This window comes from Dicentrarchus labrax, unplaced genomic scaffold, assembly GCF_905237075.1.
Source record: "Dicentrarchus labrax unplaced genomic scaffold, dlabrax2021, whole genome shotgun sequence".
In the NCBI taxonomy this organism is placed as follows: Eukaryota; Metazoa; Chordata; class Actinopteri; family Moronidae; genus Dicentrarchus; species Dicentrarchus labrax.
This window is the reverse complement of record NW_026136723.1, coordinates 5593636-5615973: the sequence shown is the minus strand read 5'-3', so window position 1 is coordinate 5615973 and position 22338 is coordinate 5593636. Positions and strand designations below refer to the sequence as shown.

At 41.5% G+C, this 22338-nt stretch overlaps 1 protein-coding gene across 4 annotated transcripts; it reads left to right on the top strand.

Annotated features, from left to right (window-relative positions):
• Nucleotides 1–496: 496 nt before the first annotated feature.
• Nucleotides 497–21049, top strand: sema4ab (sema domain, immunoglobulin domain (Ig), transmembrane domain (TM) and short cytoplasmic domain, (semaphorin) 4Ab). Of its 4 annotated transcripts, none has more exons than XM_051390711.1 (15): nucleotides 497–815; nucleotides 4991–5245; nucleotides 6367–6527; nucleotides 6925–6984; nucleotides 7366–7464; nucleotides 8305–8398; nucleotides 10290–10412; nucleotides 10788–10915; nucleotides 12027–12208; nucleotides 13489–13633; nucleotides 14213–14402; nucleotides 15240–15355; nucleotides 15608–15771; nucleotides 16430–16524; nucleotides 17393–21049. In XM_051390711.1, exons 2-15 carry the CDS (start codon nucleotides 5149–5151, stop codon nucleotides 18223–18225), a joined length of 2487 nt encoding a protein of 828 aa, XP_051246671.1. In that variant the 5' UTR covers nucleotides 497–815; nucleotides 4991–5148; the 3' UTR covers nucleotides 18226–21049. The 4 variants fall into 4 exon arrangements, with proteins under 4 accessions (XP_051246671.1, XP_051246670.1, XP_051246672.1 ...); XM_051390710.1 differs by lacking the exon at nucleotides 497–815 and adding an exon at nucleotides 2938–3314; XM_051390712.1 differs by lacking the exon at nucleotides 497–815 and adding an exon at nucleotides 2938–3319 and having other exon boundaries at nucleotides 17408–21049.
• The last annotated feature ends 1289 nt before the right edge of the window (nucleotides 21050–22338 follow it).

The following is a 22338-nucleotide window of genomic DNA, read 5'->3' as shown; positions in this document are numbered from 1 at the left end:
CACACACACACACACACACACACATTTATTTAGCAGTTGTTGCGCACACTGTATTGCCTCTAAAGGCTTGTATTCTGATAAAGATTGACTAGTAACCCTCACTTCAAACTGAATACCTGCTACCTTTAGGGTTTCATTACATCACCTTCTACAACCTGTTAGTGATGTCCCTGCCATGCTTTTCTACTAGATGGTCTCACACAGCCAACATGAAGTGGTCCAGAGAGAGCATCATACTTGTCGCATGATATGCTAATTGCTCAACATCAACCTGTGTGCCAGCAGCTTCATGTTTGACGCTGGGAGGCGTACAGCCTGTTACCACATGGCTGTTTCCAGGTCACAGCTAATCCCCTCCAATCTTCTTTTCTTCTCATTAGCCATCTTACCCACTCCTTTCCCTGCTGCACTCACAATGAAGCCTGTCTATGACTAATTCTCTAGAAGTCTAATTTTACACGCCATAGTTTGTACCTACGTTTGGGGCTGGAATTACTGCTGGATTCTAATCTGTAAAGGGGTGACATGACAGGCAAAACAGACATTTTGATCAACAGAGGAACCCTAAGATGAGGCTGGATGGAGAATAAACACAGGCTGGCTTTAAGAAGAGCCAAGAATGGATCAAATCTACAAGCAAAATCCTCTTGTTGCATGAAGTTGTTTTGCATGTCAATATAGTTTGACTGATTCCGCAGTTTGTACATGGAGGAGTCTGAACAGATGAGATAACCTGGTGGGAGACGGACAGTGGAGCCAAACATCAGAAGATTCTTCAGCAAAAGAGAGACAGAAATCAAAGAAACAACCAACAGGTACATACACAGATTACACACTGTAGACCAGTGTTATTTTTTAAAATTTCTTCCTAGTCAGTGGTCCATATCAACATTGAGATTAACATTAAGTTTAATTTTTACACCGCATTCAAATGAAAATTTCCAACAGATCTGTGATTTGATTCTATCCATATGGGAAACGTGCATAGCAGCATACAAAAAAAAAACATTCCCATAATCAGAACATTGTAATTATATACAAGAGCACTATACAAGAAGACTGCCATCCTTATGATTACATCCACATCTGAGTTGAAATCATATACACAACCATGAGGTGCTTTAATAAGACAGAAAGTGCAACTCCCAAAAGCTACAAAAGAGGTAATTTAGGGCACTTTAACATTTCCCAAAAACTTTTGCACACTCATTGTTAGTGTGCCATGGGTAAGCTAATGCGTGCCAACGATGGCACGTGTGCCTAAGCTTGCTGACCCCTGCTGTAGACCTACATACCAAATGGTTTCAACCCTTGAAACTACCATTTCCCTCTTTAAAACGCTTTCATTGCTGTCTGATATGTTGTTTCAGTACCTCACTGCAGATCATTCTCTAGATGTGGTTCAGCTGACATGTTGGGACATATTTTGAAATCTTGAGCTCTGTGGATTTGTGTCCACACAAAATGAAATTGTCATAAGGACAGTTATTGAGATTCAGGTATCAAAATCAGTACAGAGGGAAAAATGGTATCGGAACATCTCCAATTAAATGGGCACCTGCAGGCAGTGAGACACTTCTTTGGCAGATGCTGGATGAGCAGCTTTCACTTGAGTAAACGTGTTGCCATATTTGGATTCACTGATAGGCCTGAGGAACAGGGGTGGATCTAGAGAAATATTCCTGTAGGATTATTTTGTTGACCATACAGATTTTATCATGCATTACTGATGTATGCACAACCAGAGTTGGATTTACCTTTACTATGCTTCTCATGGTGATGTGGTGTTAATGAATAAACTGACACCTGTCTAGGTCTTTTTTTCTTTCTTAATTTTTTAAACAAATTAATTCAGACACAATTAGGATGATCCTAGTATTTGTTAAATATGATCCAGAAACATCTCACTTTTGGTAATCAGATCCAGGCATGGTAAGACTGTATACAAAACATAATTCAATACCAACAAAATGTGCACACTTATGGTTTTTGATGATTTTATACAAAGCATACTGTATAACTATTGTATTCTGGAAATTGTTATTAGTATGTGTGTATATATGCCTATATATATATATATATATATATATATATATGTATGTAAAGGTAATCAGGAAAATCAATACATTGTTTTATTTCCAAATTATTTTATTTATATAGATTATGTCTTTCCTTTGAATTTTTTTAATTAACCTACATGAATATATTAACTTTGACAGCACCAAACCTTAGACCCCTTTAAACCTCTTCAGATCTGTCCCTGTAGAAGGGTCTAAACCATCGATGTATGATACAGCATTGAAGGAGACTCTCCGTTCATTCTGTGAAAAAAAAAACCAACCAATTAGCAAATAAAAAATGTTTAAAAAACACCTTCCGCTGCAAAGAAATTACCTGGATGAATACATACTAGAGACTTATGCTGGCAAAGCTACTAACTTCCAGTTTACCCCTCAGTAAACTGTCTGGGTAGATATGTTTTATGAAAATAACCTTTTGTCATTATCGCTGAAACTTTCACTATATCCTGACAGTAGAACATAAGACAGATAATCTGTGAAACAATCAGGTTCCTCTGGTTCCTCCTAGTGCTACTAACTGTATCTTGTAAATGGATCTTGGCTCTGTGGTTGGTTGTGGATTCTTGCAAATGCCAGAAGAACCTGATTGTTTCACAGATTATCTGTCTTATGTTCTACTGTCAGGATATAGAGAAAGTTAAAAAAGTTTAATCGGATGCATCTTCTAGACTTTCAAAATCTTATCGGACCAAATGGATCCAATTCTGAAACGAGTCATTTTGAGGGGGTTGTGATGCTTGAAAAAATGTATTGACTGTTTGACAGCTGCTGCTTTTGCAGTGTAACCTTACAGGAAAAAGTAATTTGGGGCCAATGTGCATCACGTGACGGACGCCATTACTGTAATCACACGGTTCGGTCACTGTGACAAGTTGGCTACAAAGCCAGGCACTCCTCCTGGGGGCTAAACAGGTAGTGTTTGGAGCCTGAGGAAGGGTGGACACCGGCCCTGCTGGGCGGCTGGCTGTAATGTGGGCGGCTGGCTGTAATGTGGGCGGCTGTCCTATAGGTGGAGGCGGGAGCGCGCAGGACCGTCGGATGGGAGGAGGCTCTGAGGCTTTGTTGTTATAGTGAAGAGGCTCAACCGCGGTCAGCGTTTTCCCTCACTGGCCTGGGGTCAGTCACGTTTCTTCTGTGCAGTTTTCACCGGCGCTAAGACAGTTTGCGGGTTTTCTTGTCGAGCGTCCAAAGCAGAGCGGAGAGGACGCGGTGAAGGAAACCGTCCACAGAGGTGTAAGGTGACTTTAACTGTCTCTCACTTGTAACGTACAACAGTTGGATGAGTGTTTAAGATTTACAAAAAAAATATGGCTCGTTTCAGCTTTACTGCGTCCTGTTGCACAACCTAGAAACCTGACTGCCGAGTAGAAACAGAAGCAACGGTAACGTTACAGCTGCTGCTTTAATAATGGAGTAACGTTATAATGTGTTGTTTAGTGTTCGCAGTCTGGTTGTTGGGCTCAACTTCGGGTACCACGTGTTTCATCAGCTTTTACCGTACTTTATACATAACTGTCTGTCTCCGTACCGCCACTAGCTAACGTCTGCTACGCACTTGTGGACCTACACACAATGTAGCCTACAGCCAGAACTGATACAGCTGAACAAAGACAACACACACACACACACACACACACACACACAGACAGTTCATTAAACCGTGTTTGTAGCTGGTGTTGTAGTCAGTGGTGATGCATTGTGTTGAAAGGTGTGCCATAAGTCAGTAGTGAGGTGAAAACAGGTCTGTAATAGTGTTATCATTTCAAATGGTACCTGGAAGGAGGTTCCTGAGTGACCATTGGAAGCATGCATGTACTGTTGATATGTGTCACAATGAGCAGCAGCAGCTCAGCTACATACCAACAGTTCAATGTGAGCTTCTGTCAGTACTGTACATCAGCAGCATACTATAAAGCACTGGTTCCCAACCTCTATCATTGAGTAAATATTTTATGGATATTTCATATTGTGTTCAACAATAAGAGTAGAGAACGACTGATAAACAGTGGACACATTAACTGCAGGAAGTTTGTGTAAAACCAGATTTGGATGATTTTTTGAGTGGAATATTTCCTATGAATATATGCATATATGAATATTGATCAGAGTTTTTCTTTTTATACAATTCTTTGTATTATGTAGTATTATGTATTCTTTTTTTTAACAATATATACTTAATAGTCTTAATTATTGACTAATTTAGTGTTTTCTTCTCCCTGACTCTTGGCCATTTTTCTATTAGCTCTTCAGTTGGTTTAACTTTCCTAATGCACGAGGCTGTTCATCAGACTGGGAATATACCTTGTGTTCAGCTCTTCAAAGTATTGGTCGACTCATATGGGTTTTTCAATGGTTGATGCCGATATTTAGAAAGCAGGGCTGTCGATGGCTGATCTATAATGCTCTGATTGGTTGTTCATTCAGATGCGATGGATTCTTAAAGTCCAGTAGGAGCACTAGGAGGAGCCAGAGGAACCTGATTGTTTCACAGATTATCTGTCTCATGTTCTACTGTCAGGATATAGTGAAAGTTTCAGTAAATGTGACAAAGTTATTTTTATAAAAGTTACCTACTGCAGCTTAAATGGACAGGCCGTACAGCAGCAACACCCCTTGTTTCCTGTCTGCCTCTCATTGATTTGCATGGACGTTTTGGGCTGAGCTTTGCTCACAACATGCACGTTCTTATGCTCTCCAATCCTTGGCTTTAATGCTTAATTTTATTAACAGAAATGAAATACAAAGACATCTCAGAATTTAAACAATATAATTGACGCAGATTTGATTGATGATGAAAATTTTCCATTTGGAATGCTGATACCGAAATGTCAAATAGGGAAATTTTGCTGCTCAGAATCAAGCCTTCTTTCACCTATATTTCTGTCCATCTGTCTGTCTGTCTGTCTCAGATCCAGTGATGGTCTACTGTAGAAACCAGAGTATGTGGCTTCAGCTGCCATCTCCACCCCTCCTAACAACTCCTTGACACTCTGGATGAACCACAGACCCAGCGCTTGCCCTCTGACCTTAAATGTAATTAAGGTCAGACTCCCTCATTCCTGCTGTAATGGACAATCACAGCCTGCTGTCCCTCACTGTGGCCTTGCTGGGTTTTCTGAGCCCATGTCTGACAAGGCTGACTCCCAGAGTCTCCTTCCCTATGGGTAAGTAGAGACTTTAATGATCACACTCGTCTTGTTGTCCTTTATCCAGTTGATAAACCCAAAGGAAGCAGTCGGAAGTTAAATATGAGGAGAGAGCCATAGTTAACAGTGTAGGTCTCAAATGGGGTTCCAGGGCTTTTCCAAGCAAATATTGATATATGTGATTGTTTGCAATTAAATCAGCATATTAATATTTCTGCCTCCCTCTTGCCACCCAATGAATGTTTCCCTAGATCTGCCCCTGCCTACAAAGTTTGGGATATAGGGATTGAACGATGTACGATGGTGAATTTCCATTATCGGCATAATCATGAATATCCTCACGAGTGAATTGAAAAAGCTGTCTAGCTCAGTAACGTACAGTCCTATATTGATTTCTTCCTGATTTTATTTTGAATTTCCGGATGGAAATACTGTGGTTTCCAAACTAAAGAACGACAGGGAGCTCCTGTGCTGCCAGTGTAAACACCCACACTCCCTCGGTGCTCTGAGCACCCAGCCCTGGGCATTCAGGGCAGTATGGCTAAGTTAACTAGCTAACAGCAACTACATTTGGCAACCGTTGCTTAACTGTCCATCAGGAAACCCTGTAAATCACAGAGTTGAGGCCAACATCAGGGAGAAAACTAGAAAACATTTTCTCTATAAAATAGGATCCAGTTTCACCAAAATCAGCGACATAGTTGTGTGACTTGGTCTGTGCATGTGTTCCGACCCGGAGCTAAACGTTCTATAATGCAGGAATATGTGTACAGGGCACAGCGTGGAAAAGACGGAGGCCCCATTAACCCCATTACAACTCAACTTTGTTATTTTAAGGTAGAAAACAATTACACAATAGAGATTTGACTTCATAGAAGGTTAAGTGACTCAGTATGTTTCAGACTCTGTATGTTCAGTGCCTACTGCAGCTTTAAGAGTTTAACTAAGAGTTTAACTATTTGGACAATATCATGAACTGCATTTATCGTCCCATGCCTAATGAGATATTCAGGGCTGTTCGCTGTCTGAGCATTGAGTGCTGTGAGCAGATTAGAAAATTGCAGCCTGCATATATCTGGATGACTTTAATTGTCTGTGGAAAATGCCTAATCCCAGTGTTGACTGCTGTGAAACAACAGGTAGTCCTGGGAGACATCTCACCCACTTCAGTAGCCATGATGTCAGCAACACCACCACACTGCTGCTCAGTGAGGATGGAGACATGCTGTATGTGGGAGCCCGGGATGCTGTGTTGGCGCTGGATGTTAGCCACAAGGACGCCATCATACTTAGGAGCAAGGTGGGGAAGCGACCACTGGTGGGAGTTGCAGTCTTAACCTAGACTGAGATAGTCACCAATACTTAATTTCCTAATCACTGTCCCTACAAGTTACTGAACTTAAAGACAAACTGGACAATGCAAAAATGTGTGATGAAAATTGAAAAAAGTGTGTGATAGGATAAGGTGGGTAGCATCCATCCATACCAATATAATTTCACAGAAACTTCAAAAATAGATGAATAAAATCAAGAAGTGTTTCATTTAGCTGCTACATCCCCATCCATATCACCACCTGACCCCTATACAACAACTACAGCTCTTTAATGGAATATGTAAATGTTTGTGTGTTCTTGTGGTTAAGGTGGATGTTAATCTCAGCTGCTCTGATGAGTTTGACTCTCCTCTATTCTTTCAGCTGGACTGGAGCCCTTCAGAGAAAGACCTTGAACAGTGTTCCATGAAAGGCAAGAAAATGGCAAGTAGTTAATTCGTGCATATGTACCACACATACTGTGAACTGGTTCAACTCCAAAGTTCAACATGTTTCCTCTTGACAAACAAGACAAGGCGGTCAGTAACAGCTACTGTTTACACTTCCTTCAATGAGCAGAGGAAACAGTTGATTTTAGACTGACTAATTTCAAAGTTTAATGAGCAAAGTGTAGAAGCAGAGTGTCTCACAATCTTTCATTTAATGTGAATTCTTAGTGAGCACACTATGAGAAGATAGCTTTCTTTCTGTTCTGTAAATATTAGTATTGAATCCAAAGGTCCTCCTTTAGGCACACGCTGCTTGCTGTACGTTTTACTGAAACTTGATGAAACTAACTTGATGTTCTTTGTGTTCTTTTTCTAGGCCGACTGTCCCAATTTCATTCGAGTGCTGCAGTTTTTGAACACCACCCACATCTATGGCTGTGGAACATTTGCCTTCAGTCCCCGCTGCACCTACATTGTAAGTTTGTTTACACAGGCATTTAAACTGATTGGTTAGTTTAAAGGTTATGTATAGAAAATTCACTTACCACTAGATGTCGCACTACAGCACTAAAGCTGACCAGACTACATTGACAAAACCAATAATCTTACGTAGCAGATAAAAACACCCTTCAAACTGGAGAGAAACAAATAAAACTAGTAGTCTTTCCAACAATCACCAACTCTGGTTTGGTTGAAATAACCTTTGATTCACTGAGTTAGATAAGAAAATAGCAGCAAAACGGACTGCAATGTAACATTGGCTAATCCTTGAGGACAAATGCGCCTGTCAGAGTACGTTCACTAAAAGTTGTTGTTTTTGCCACTGACACTCAGATTGTTATTCTAAGTGTCTGACAACATTATGGAAAGGATCCCTGCAGAGAACCAGAAACAGCAGTTATATTGCTATCACTCATCACCAGACTCCATAGACAAAAATGATAATTTTACCTCGCATATCATCGTACCATTGTTACTTAATTGAAAGTGGACAGTAACAGAATAAAACTCACCAAAGCTGTCTTTGTTGGTCTTTCCACTGTTGGTCTTTCCAACAATCACCAACTCTGGTTTGGTCAAAATAAATCTTTAATTCACCGACGTAGCTGAGAAACAGCAGTTTCAGTCGATCTTCTCGGTTGTACACAAAGGGACTCACATACAATAACATGCATGCGCAGCCAGACAGTATAATAACGCTCACTATATTTTATTTAAAATCAGTAGGTTGCATGTGATGTGATTTGGTTTGATTTCTCTCTTCATCTTTATTTAGTTTGACATCAGCTGGAACTTTTCTCTCTTTTCTGTCCAGAACTCAGAGACGTTAACAATGAGCCTCAAGCCTGATGAAGGAAGAGGTCGCTGCCCCTACGACCCCTACCAACGCAACACTGCTATCATCGTAGGTAAGGCGATAATGCCACGGCTGCTGGACTAAAATGTTAGCTGTGGCAAGCTGAGAGGAAACATTTGTGAGGAGGAATTTACTACTGAATCCAAACCAATAGCACCTGTGTGGAATAGAAACCAGAACCCTGTCTAATTTCAAATAAAAGTAGACCCAGTACTGCTACCTGCCCCAGTCTGCAGGAGCGAAGTAAAGAGCTGTGTTTCTATCTTTCTGTTATTTCAACTATTGGTGACACTTTTGACTCAAAGGTCAAAGGTCATTGTTTTAGGTTTTAGGTCAAAGCTCAAGAACTGATGCAGTAATTATGGCAGAATTTCACACAGATATTTAATTGGATACAACAATGAAGATATTTTTTACCCAAAAGGCCAAAGGTCAACTTCACTGTGACATCATGATGTCCTGGAAAAAACTTTTTTGGCCATTATTCAACACCATAACTCAGGAGCAAAAGGGGAGATTGAGGCCGTATTTCACCGTTGGTCAGACACTGAACTGGTGACACTTTTTACTCAAAGGTCGAAGGTCATCATCCATTCTGCATTTTAAGAATCACATGACTACAAGCAATGTATTGCAGCATGCCCAGCTAATGGTGATCCTGTGAGGGAGTTTTACCTACAGCTCACAGAGGATTCACAACTTAAAATGCTAGGAGAAAACAAAAGCACCACATTTTGTATAGTTAGACTTTATAAGAATCCATCTTTACATGCTTAGACAATACATGTAAATATGTTAATCAAAGGTGGCAAAAGCACACATATTGTTTACTCATGTAAAGAAGTAGTAGAAGTACTGATTAAACTTCTTTACTCAAGTAAAAGTGTAAAATCACAGGCTCAGTATAAAAGTAAAAAGCACTCTACCGGCTGTTTCTGTGCAAAGCTAACTGAAACTTCAGATAGGGCTGAGTCTCCCTCTCTTGTCTGTTTCATCTTGTTACATCCTTTACATCATGTTACGTCTGTCATGATGTTTGGAAGGCATGCTAGGATGAAAAATATAATGATAATACACGATAATTCCCCTCAAATGTATTCAAACTAAAGTAACAAGCTTGTTTTGAAAATGTAAGGAACGTACAGAACAGTTATGGCAATGGATGGTAAATAGACCTGTACTTGAATAGCGCCTTTCTAGTCTTCCGACCACTCAAAGCGCTTTTACACTACATGCCACATTCACCCTTTCACACACATTCACACAGTGATGGTGAAGCCCCACTACAGTAACCAAGTGTTTGTACTTAGGTACTTCCCACTTCTGATGATAATTCTTCATTAATCAGTTCAAAAAAGTATATTCACTTAAATTATACTTATGTATCATCAATATGGTGATAACTTTCATTTAGTAAAAAAATACACTTTAAACCCTTCTTTCATCATCAACTAGTCATTCTAGTTGTGCTCATATTCACTGTTGCTCTTCAGTACTGTGGAAGTGTTATTATCAGGGCTCCCACGCATCCTGGATAACATACAATTTAGAGACTAGTTTTCAAATCATGGAAACACCTGGAAATTAATTAAAAAGTTGTGCTGGAAAACTTTAATTGTATTTTAGCTGCTCACTTAGATCACCCATGTGAGTGTATGTAAGTATAATTCTTCCGTAGCAGTGAACTGAATTCTCAGTTTCTAGAAGATTAATTTTCTGTAAAATAAAGTAAATTCTCAAAAGCCTCTTCTTCTAAAGCTGTAGTCAGTTTGCTGGAGAACAAACTGGAAAAATGTTCTGTGGTGAGAGCAGTCAGGTACAACAATGGCAAGCTAACACTGTCCAATAACCACGGTCCACTTACGAGAACTACCTGTAAATTCAAGAAATGTCCTGGAAATGATTTCTTAAACAAAGTGGGAACCCTGTCTTATATCTCTCAGATGGGGAACTGTATACTGGGACAGTGGCAGACTACAGGGGCAACCGGCCTGTCATCTCCCGGCACCTCAGCGAGGGCAGACGTGTTGACCTGAAGTTGGATGATACGTTAGGATGGCTGGAGGGTGAGTGTGTCGTCTCTCCAACCTGAACCCTTTAATTTATCCTACTAATGATTAAACGTGTTTAGGGTGCACAGTCTTGTGTGCAGTGCTCTTTTAGTCTTTTACTCCAGTGGATTTGGCCATCAACCCTCTCCCTTTAAATGGCATATACATGGAGTTAACATTGTGCTCCGTCCCTGACGTCGTCGAAAAGACAATTTCACACCGAAATACAGTTTATGTATTGACTCAGGGTCAAAGACACAAACACTGATAAGCTGTACCATATCCCTTTATTTTAATGTGAAAATCTTAATTTTAACTGTAATGATGTTATATCAGAATCTCTTGCATATATTTCCACAAACTCATGGCTTTGCTATCTGTTTTGTATAGATCCAACCTTCATCAGCTCCAGCGTCATTCCTGATGAGGAGAAAATCTACTTCTTCTTCAGCGAAGTGGGCCGGGAGTACGACTTCATCGACAAATTCATCGTGTCTCGCGTTTCTCAGATCTGCATGGTAAGGGTGAAACGATATGCCTTGTGCGAGAGAACCTTATGGCAATTCAAATTTTCTCCCAGGTACATACGAAATTCATGTATGTACTATATACATGAATGTATTATATAGGCTGCCCCTCTCCACAGCGGTTGTGTCCGTTTGTTTGGGAGAGAATGCTGGGGTCGAGCTTATTATTCAGATAAACTTTACAATGTTTTTTTGCACAGGAGGAGGGTTGTGTCCTCCATCACTTACACTAAAAGCACATTTGGAAGGGATCTCCTAATGACCAGTATGAACAGGAGAACTGATTACAGCAAGCAAAACCTGTTTTAGTGTACATATGGGCACTTGAAGCCTTACAAATCTGTATCTGCTTTGTAAATTGCTCTCCTTTGATAAAACATAAAAAATCTAAAGGGAGAAATTTATATTTTGTATTTTTTGGCCAGTGGTGCTCTCCAGTTAAAATACAAGAGCAACAGACTGTGAACAACAACCCAATTAGCTTTTCCTGCTTATCCTCCTTATCAAACTTATGAACACAAGTCTTGTCCTGAACCTTAGGTTGTTGAACGAGCCACCAAACAAACAAACAATTACAGTGGAACGGTGGAGTGCACGTCTGCCCATGACACGTAGGCTACAGCAGTGTGTTTACTTTGTCTCTCTCCCTGGTATCCTGCCAGCTGCTGTCAATCAAACACAGACACGCCCCTCCAGCCGGCTGAGACGAAAAGGAGCATTTCTGATATTTTATATTCCAACCACTGTGTCATTCTCGTGCAAGTTTGTCATCTTGCAAGTCCAGCTCCCTCCCCCAAGGTTGATTATATCCTGTATTACATTACTTAACTCCAAGGTTTCCCGAACTTGCAGTTTAGCAAATTTTGGTGTACAAATTCAAGCATGCAGCTATGGGCACAGATTCCACTGTATTTCTGTAATTGTAATTTTGTAACATAAGGAGGCTCTGTTTGTAGTCTGCTAGAGGTATTCTGAGGCTCTGATGAAGTGGGAGTTGGCCAGACCCCTACATACTGCTGTATCTTCACCAGACTAAGTTCTGACACCAACAGGTTGCGGTGCTCGGTTGTGCTTGATGCCTTCTCCTCCTCTCACGTGTCAGAGTGATGTCGGAGGCCAGCGGACCCTGCAGCGACGCTGGACCACGTTCGCCAAAGCTCAGCTGTTGTGCCAGGCTGACAACGAGCTGCCCTACAATGTGATCCAGGACATAGACACCCTCCCGCCAGCAGAGGGAGCTCCTGCAGATGACACACTCTTTTATGGCATCTTCACCTCGCAATGGTAAGTAAACTAAAGGGCAGCGGCATGAGCTGTGCTGCACCTAATCCTCTGAGGGTGGTTTAAGTGCGATTCTCAATATGTATGTCAACCAGCATCTTACTTGGAGTCTCATTTCACTAGTGAATTTTGAATGTTCTAACCACACTGAGTGCAGCTTAAAGCAATGGTTCCCAAAGTGGGTTTGGTGGGTTTAGTTTAGATCCAGTAAAATGGCCATTCACCACTACCAAGAGAAGCCTGCGTGGAGTGCAGGGAATACACTATGGTGGTGTCATCTGCGTACTAGTAAAATGTGTGCATTGCATTTAGGGCTCTGCATAAATGCAGATCAAAGAAATCCTGGTACAAGGTACAAGACCAACCCCAGGTTGACTTAGGCTACAGTTAGCTAGTTTGATGCCCCTGCTTTCCATCGTTCTTGGTTAGTAGCCGTTTGCTTTGTACTTTTCCATAGCGATAATGTAAGGGAGCAAGCTAGGTAACCAGCCAGTCTGTAGTCGCTAGCTTACAGTATTTTTGCTACGCTAGCTAGCAGTTTGTTCGTGTTAGCAAGTAAAATAAGGTTAGCCAACTAAAACCACAATATGACAATATATTCCACAAGCTTTGCTGTAATGTTAGCTTTGACTTTGGACTGTTGTGGTAGGTGCTGGTCGTTTGTTGTTGTCAGCGAATTCCATTTATAAGCTAACGTTAGCTAGGGTTGCTCACTGCAGAGAGAGAAGACACTCTGGAGCACACATAAACGTCACATCCTTGTGGATTTTGCATTAAAAAATCAATGCACTAGCAACTGAGATAGTTGGAGAAGGTCTATTTTTAAGTTATGTTACAACCTGTTCACTCACTGGCAATAAAAATAATATGTAAAATGTAACAGAATCTTACCAATGGAACCGTTTAAGCTCAATATTTATCTACGTCTAAGTCAGTACAGCAACGTTCAAAATAATTAAAAAAATAAATATAAATATATTGTGTGTATTAGTTTTGGGAAACCTCAGAAGGATTGTTTAGCATTTCAACATGCTTTTATACAGGATCTTAAATGTGGTAGAAACTTATAAACACGCAGAAGAAATTCAACAACAAACATACAGTATATGTACGAGCAGGTGGAGGCATCAGCACTGTATCTCTTTACTGCTCTTACCCTGTAGAGTCTTATTTATCTACAGGAGGATCCCAGAAACAAGGTGTTGTATCCTATAGCATCATGGGGCTTCTGTCTGCAGCTCTCATTCAGAGTGTCTTTTAATGTTTGTTTTTCCATCAACTAGGTCTGTCAACTCTGGACGGTCAGCAGTGTGTTCATTCCGCCTGACTGACATCAAATCAGTTTTCTCTGGCAATTACAAAGTCCTGAACCGGGACACATTACAGTGGAGCACACGGGTTCAAGAGAAAGTCGCAAATCCAGGAGAGGTAAATGGTCGCTTCTGATTGATACGAAAATGGAAAGGGACTGGCAGGAGACTGCTCATTTGGTCGTTAGAACAAAGAAAGACTAAGACAATAAGACATACAGGCAGATATATTGGCTTCAACTCTAACAAGCTGAGCTTACAGTCTAACTTATTTGAGTTAGTTTATGCACCAAAGTAACCCTCAACTTCAGAAACAGGAACCAAGGAAATATTTTTTACTTGCGTCAAATGTATCTATTTGAACTTGAACTGTTAGTTATGCTGCGAGTTAGAGGAAAACTGTAGTAAAATCACTGAAGACGCAGCAGAAAAACACTGACCACCCACCTGTAATGAACTTGAGACACTTCCTCATGGACAAACTGGGAAAGACTTGTAAAAACGTTGCCTATTGGTAATTGATAGGACTGTTTGTGAGCAAATGCTGTCCTGTATTGTCAAGAAGACAATGTCCTGGAAAGGTTATTTTTTTAACACTCAGGTATCTTATTAATGCAATTAAATTGTAAACATAAGTGTGTTAAATTGAAAAGTGTGTTTTAATTTTTATTATGTCAACCTGCCTTTTGTTTAACAGTGCGGCCTGCACAATGCGTCAGACAACGCCCTGCGCTTTGTCAAAGAAAACTTCCTGGCAGACGACAGTGTGCGACCAGTTGGAAGAAGTTTAACCATGGTGTCTGCAGAGCACAACTACAGCCATCTGACTGTGCAGAGAGTCCAGGCTGCCAACAACAGAGACTACACTGTCCTGTTTCTGCTTACAGGTAGGCCACATGAGAGGCCACTATGTTCTGTCCAGTATGTAACCTGTCCAGTATGAAAATGCCTAAGCACTGGCACAGCTGGGTCAGTAAATTTCCCCAGTGTGGGATCAATAAAGTCAATCTTATCTTGTCACACCTGGAAGTGGCGATTTGCTCACAGTGGCAGGTTTACATCCTCTTAGCACTTCTTAAATTAGAACCCTATCTGGACATCTTGGAGATAAAGGATTCAAATAAAGACACATGAGCTTGGCTGTCCAATGTCCCAGGCATAGGCCGTGCTATTAAGAGGCTAGGGGAAGCTTGGATTCCCCAAAATATGAATTCACCAGCTCCTTCATATAGCTATAGTGCTGTCAGCATCACACTACACTGATCTGAGTTAAGTAGTAGACCTGCCATTCAGTACCCGCATATTGGTGTACGTCGGCTATTTATGTGTGGCCTCTGCTGTTTTCATGCTCTCTCTTTTTAAGCAGTGCATTTGATCTGCTGCTGATCTGTGAGTCTGAGGCTGTTGTGGTCTGGGTAAACTAATGTGCTGTTTTAAGGACAATTCAGTAAAATGTGCAGTGTTTTGTGTTGCTCCCAGTTGAGTCATATCTCAAATCTCTTGCTTTCCTGGTTCTTCTTCCCCTCCATCATTTTGGTTAAACTGAACTTCCTTCCATCCATGTTTGCTAGCTCGCAATCTTTCTTCTTCCTTCCTCGTTGATGATATTTATCGCCAGCATCATACACTGCCAACTAACAGCTGTCACTCCACATGGCTTGTACAGTATGATGTCTGTCCACTGTCGGAACCTGAAGTGTGTTTTCTCACTAACTTTGTTTCAGAGTCTGGTTACATGCACAAAGCAGTGCTGCTGCAGAGTGGGGCCCACATCATAGAGGAGGTCCAGGTTTTTGAGCAACCTCAGCCTATCAAGAGCCTGAAGCTCTCCATACCCAAGGTACACAGTGAGACGGACATTTACTTCATGATTTAGTTCAAGTCTTTGTTTTTACTTATATTGATCATTTTTTTACATTTATGTAAAGCTCCAAGTGAATCACCACATTGTTTTTTTCTACTTTATTTACACCAGACGTCAAAGGTTGCGTAGCTTATTTGTGACACTGCTGTTCTTCACAAAGAGTTTCATATAAAACATCTACTTTTCTAATAGTTTGAACAGTTTTGATCTCATTGTGTCTCACTGCAGGGTATGCTATATGTCGGCACATCAGACGGTGTGGTGAGGGTTCCAACAGCCAACTGCTCTTTCTACTGGACCTGTCCTCAGTGTGTTCTGGCCCGAGACCCCTTCTGTGGTTGGGACCCTGCCAGCAGGGCCTGTGTGGCTGCCTCCAACACCCAGACCAGCCTGTGAGTACCACCAGATTTTGCCATCCTTATGGTTAACTGTAACAAGGCATCATTATGTAGACACTATTTAAGTGGTTAATGGACTTTTATATAGACCCTTTCTAGTCTTGACCTACTAGTGCTTTACACTACATGTTCATGTAAAATAGAAAATAAAACAGCCTGTTAGCCCCTGCTGCTCTGACAGTTGTGAATAAAGTTTCAGAGGCAGGTAGAAGTTTGTTTGCTAGCAATTGCTAACAAGCAGAAATGTGCTGCCTCGAGCAAAGGCAGAGACTTTGGGGAATGAACTTATGGATCTGCTTCAGTCCGACTCTAAAATGAGTCGTACCGCTCAAGTAACAGGCTCAAATTGTTCAGTGTATGCCCAGCTTTACTCAACTAGACTTACTTTAGATTCTTGAATCTGTATCTAAAGCAAGTCCAGTTGCTTCTAGATATTCTGTGACCTTGATGGCTGAGAATTTATTTTTCATTCATTTTTCAGTCTCATTTTCGGTCTCAGTTGTCATTTTGATTGGTTGTAAAACATCAAGAGGGTAGGTCTTATCTAATATAAGAGGGAAGACACCAGAGAATAGAGTGTAGAAATACAATCACATGACGGTCATCAGCCGTAAACTTATGTACCAACCTTCTCTGCTCACTCCCTCCTCAGAGGCCAGGACATAGACCGAGGGAATGTTGAAGAGGCATGCAACAGTGTTTCATTAACACACAGAGCCAGATTTGGTCCAAACAAACTGCCTGCAGGTAAGTGTTATTTATACCAGATGCCATGCTTTGCTTCAGCTGGTTACATACTCCATGTAGCAAACACTGACTGATTTATAGGACTAATGCAAGACATGTTCTTCATAGCACAATGTCTTCTTTGAATCTTTACATTTATGTTGCGGCAATGAGACACAAATGTATAATTTTGGTTAAGGATCCATTGTTTTATAGAATTGTGACTAAGTACTGAGAGGAACAACTTAAAAATAAACTTGTCAGTGGAGAAAGCTATATGCTTTTATGATCTCTATATTGTGAATGAGCGCAAAAAGAAGAAAAAGCAACTACAGCTTTATTAGTTCAAAACTTGCCACTATCATTGTTGTGGTTTTGTCAGTCTGTGTCTGACCTTTCTCCACATCGTTCAAGGCAAGTGTATCCCGAGCTTGGGATAAAGGAGCACTTTGTGTGGAGTATGTAACTACAGTAGCAAGTGAAGAAATGTTTGTTTGCTTGCAGCCTTTTGCTTTATAAATTCCCTTCGGGGCACATGGGTTCGACTCCAACCCGTGGTCCTTTGCTACCTACCTACCTACCTACCTACCTACCTACCTATCTATCTCTCTCTCTCTCTCTCTCTCTCTCTCTCTCTCTCTCTCTCTCTCTCTCTCTCTCTCTCTCTCTCTCTCTCTCTCTCTCTCTCTCTCTCTCTCTCTCTCTCTCTCTCTCTCATGCCCTGTGGGACATGCTCATGTCACAGTTATGCTTTTCCTTACTGCAGCAGATTATTCTTTTAGGTTTAGATTGCTGTTGGCAGTTTTCCTATCTGATGACATTGTGTAGAGGGGTATGGGGGGGGTCCTGGTGTATTGGGGGTTTTGGTGAGCTGTAATCTGTATGTCAGCCTCATGTCCTGCAGGTGAGCTGGTGTCAGTGTCTCTGAATGAAGTGGTGCGGCTGCAGTGTCCCGCAGCATCGCGGCTGTCCCAGCAGCTGTGGGAGCGCCCCAACAGCCGGCTGTCCCCAGACCTGTACCTGCACCTTGAGGATGGGAGTCTGAGCTTTGTGGCCACCCCCACCACACTGGGCCACTACCTCTGCCTGTCCACTGAGAACGGTTACCAGCAGACCATGGCCATCTATCAGGTCAAACAGAAGAGCAGCCCAGTGGCTCAAACTCCAACAAGTTACACGCGGCCTCCGGCACGCCCCAAACCCACCACGCAGGCTGAGGCAAGGCCTGGATCTGGACTGCATACCTCTGTGGGGCCTAAAAGAACAGAAACAAGACAGGGAAAGACTGAGCCAACACTGTCCAGCAGGGACACTCAGGTCACCACCAGACAGCTGGGCAGAAACCTGACCCTGTGGACAGAGGAATCTGGGCAGAACGATTCTGGGTTTCGGGATGGGGAGCCCCTGCTGTCGGCCCGAGCCCCCAGCTACCTGAAGGAGCTGGTGGTTGTGTCAGTTCTGCTGGTGCTCTGCCTCAGTCTGCTAATCACCATGCTTCTGTACGTCATTAGACAACGCTGCCGCAGCCGAACGGCCCCGCAGGCAGGAACTCCAACCAGCGACTCTGACAGAAGGACCCCTGTGGAGCAGGAGGCGCTCAGGGGAAACCAGTTTCTAAGCAAACGCAATGGACAAGCCCCCCGCAGCGGACAGGCCAGCGGGTTAGTTTGTAACGGGGCACTCACAGGTTCTAATGGGCATTTGCCCAACACCCCCATCTGACATCTCCCAGACATTTTGACAGATGTTACAGATGGAACCGAAGGTAAAGGGAGTCCATGGCAGGCACAAGAGTCACCATGGTGACTGTCAGTCAGCCCAGTAGGGAGGTTCTTTATGCACAGCCAATGACAAGAAACACTGTGGACTCTAAGGTTTGGATCTAATATGATGAAAGGCAATCTTCCTGTGGTACTTTAAATGACGACACGCGACTGTTGAGATGGTACTTTGTTGTTGCCAGGCAATGAAACACATCAACTGTGATTACCTGAATGTTCTGTGTGTGTGTTTTCACTTACTAGACAGTAGGGATGGGACAATTATTCAATAATATCGCGTATCGCGATAAAAAAAAGTCACAGATAAGTTTATTGTGGTGAATTTCCATAATTGGAATAGTTGTCAGTCCAGCAAACACAAATATCCTCACATGGCTAGACTTGAAAAATGTACCTAGCTCACTGACTTACAGTCTTATATTGATTTCCTGATTTATTTTGAATTGCCACAAGGGGGAGCCCAAATCTTTCCTGTCATTCCAAAATCCCAAGAATCCCCACAAATGGATTCCAAACTAAAGAACGACATCCTATCCTTGATGCAGAAAATATTTGTTTCTTAACTAAATGTAAGGTAAAGTGATTCCAGTATGTTCTAGTGCCATTTGTAAGATTTTGATGGTTATCCTAAGTATGTAATGTATTGCATTGGGCAGGATAATCATGACATGAAACTTTGATATCGTCCAATGCCTACTGGACAGAAAGGTACAGGCTGATTCAGTACAGCTAGTTTTTTTATATATTTTGACAGAATAGTCAGTATTTGACAGTATTCGATGCAAAGCCAGTGACCTCCACAGTTCTGCATCTATTCTCTAAGGGATAAATACATTCACAAGGGTTCATCTAAAATAGACATCAACAGAAATGTTAGATTTTAAAATGTCCTCCCTTGTTTGCGAAACTTAGAATAATAAATTCTGCATACAGGCAGATATCTGATGTGACTGTGCAGCTTCTATTAAATGTGTTTGTATTCTGCAAATTTGTTGTGCCAAACACATTTTGGAAGAAACATAATTAATGCCCAGATCAGGTGTGTTACTCCTGTGACAGACGTAGGTGGCTGGGGTGGATGATGGTTTACCAATGCATCTGCAGAAACAGGCCACAGAGGTCAGGCCGGTACGCTTGTTTATCATTGTTTGTGAGATTTATTACACACAGGACGTGAGTGTGCCTTGGCTTACAGTTAGGTGCCAGTTATGCTTAAGGTGCAGCTGTCGGCAGTGGTGTACTGGACATTGGGCCTCTGAGGACAAATCCCATTGGGCTGTCAAACAATCCATAATGTTTTTACCAGCTGTCTGGCCCGGTGTGTCTTTTTACCCACCCTCTCTGTGTGCACTGTCGACCCGTGCTTATGCCCCCTCCCAAATGTGTTTCTCGATTCCTCTCTCCTCACATCTTTTCCCTGCAGTTAAGATGCAAGTGAGGGAAACGAGAGCTCTAAGACAATGAGAAGAACCCATGGTTTCTGTCATCTGGGTCGGGGATTAAAGGAACCTGGTTCCCCCAGCTAGTTTTCTCCTGGAGAACACCGATTTGTTGCCGATGTGTACATGTCACTGGGTTTCTGATCTGCTATTTTACTCACTGCATGTCCCAGTAACCAGCTGACTATTTGTAAAATCCAGCCATATTTTCTCTAAGCGAGAACTGTGCTCTTACTACAGAGCCAGTCAGCCCCCCACACAGGCATTGTATCACAGCTACAGTTTCCTAAATAATGTTGGGGGGGGTAGGGCTGAAATCTGATTACTGACCTGCTGTATGTATACATAGAAATTACGGTTATAATTCTGTGCATTGGCAAGAATCTGGCGATGCAATACATATCAGAGTACAGGGGTTACGATCACTGTAAGCAAGGTGATATATTGTGATTTCACATCACAGTCCTCAGTTTACATTTACAGCACTGCTGTCCAACAGTTGGAGGTTTAAACACAGAAATCACTACGATGGTTTTGAGAATCGATACAATATCACAGTATCATATTTTTCTATATTTTCTTCCACCCCTGTAGGTTACAGTGCAACGTGGTGTCTGATTTCCTGCTTCCTGATTACTTTGAGTATGCTGCTTTCTTGTGAGTATGTAAATGTTCTGACAGTGTTTGATTGTGTTCATACAATCAAACACCAATTTGAGACATTGTTTTTCTACAAATCTCTTTTAGTGTAAAATGTATGTTACAGGAGCTTTCAGGTGCACTAAGCTCCATCTGTTCTTGGTCTATAACAGCGTCTACAGACACTTGGCTGCTGGTTTTGTACTTTATGTTACCCATATGTATAGACCTTGCAAGCAAGCAGTGAATGAAACTGGGTTTGTGGTTTGGAAAATAATTTTTGCATTTCATCTGAGCGTGTTGTTGTAATTCAACACCTGCTGAGAAGTCTTAACAGATTCAGGAAGGTTCATAATTAACTGGAGGAGGTCTAAGAAAGCTCGTCTGTGGTATCAGGACCAAATGTACATCGCTGCTGGAATGTTTTCAAATGAGCTTGTCATGCTGACCCCAAAAAATGCTTGCCTTTGTAAAACCTTCAGCACAATCATCAGTTTTTTGTATTGTATTCGACTTGCTGACAACATTTTCAATGTGTTTTGGGTACTGTATTTAACTACATCACTATGCCATTTGGGGTGCACATCAAAATGATGGCCATCCACCCCAATGAGAATTCAGAAGACCAGCTCCCTTTTTTTGATGTTTTGAAAATCTAGAAAGAATAAAAGTCATCTGTCAACAGTTGTTTTTGTTTTTGCATATTTTGTCCATTTACTTTTTTTTGTATTTTGTAATACATTTATAACATACAAATCCTGGTATGTTTCTTTTAAAGCATGTTGACACTGATATAAAAATGTCAGGTTTTCAAGATGTTTTTTCTAGCTGTTGTCATTAAGTAACCCCTGTCATGTTAGAGATGGAAAACAATAACTGGCTAGATAATTAAAGGGCCAGTGTGTAGGATTTAGCGGTGCAGATAGTAACCCCTTTGTCTGTCACTCCCGTTCCAAGTGTGAAGGAAAAACTGCGCTGGCTGTGAAAAATGCAAAAGTCCGTATTTAGAGCCAGTGATTGGTTTGTCTGTTCTGGCGGATTCTCGAATTGGACCTTATATTCATTTGGTCCAATGTTTCCATTAGTGTATAATCGCCTGAAAATAAGAATTGTTGTTTTTGTTAAGTTAGAATGAGCTGTTTTTATCTACAGAGGAGGAGTCCGCCATGTTTCTACAGTAGCCACTAAATCCTACACACTGGACTTTTAATGTATGATTTGACACCAGTCTCTCATTATAGTAGTAGTTGTTCAGTGTGAATGAACTGTGGCAGATGCTGAATGTTTCTCAGTTATGGGGGAGTGACCTTGGTGACTGGCATGCAGTGACATCACACCCATACACTCTGCATGCACACGCACTCAAAGTGGCCTAACTGTCAATACATCCAAAAACAATAATTCTGTCTTTTTTATTTTAGAGAGAGGAAACAGAGACTGATTAATCTTTTTAGGGGATTTCTGAGGCTCTCCCAAAATGTCGGACTGATCCTTTAAAATATGTGACAGGTTTCATTCAGATTTATTACCCACTGTTATGTTCTGCTTTGTAATTCTCACTGTCACTACTTGTTTTTCTTTTGTATATGTTTTAACAGTTACAACTTATTGGGGAAAAGGGAGGGGAAGGAGGTGCGTGTGTGAGGCACACAGTGAGGTTCATTTTATTTATTAACTCAGTGAAATGGATCCAACAATGTACTGTATTCCTAAAAGAGGTACAGGGGGATGAAGTAATCAATAATACAGGATAAAGTCCTGATCAATCCAAATGTATCTAGTGTTTACCTTTATGAAAGGTCCTTAAAGTTGTGACCTGTGGAAAAAGAAGCATTTCCTCGTTCCACAACATGACGCTGAACACAGCTGTCGCAACAAAAGAAAAGATCTGCGGGCTGCTGGGTCGGCAGAGAGACCTCAGTGAGTTGGTTTTGGCTACAAAGAGAGGTCCGTTGTTAAAGTGAGATTAACAACAC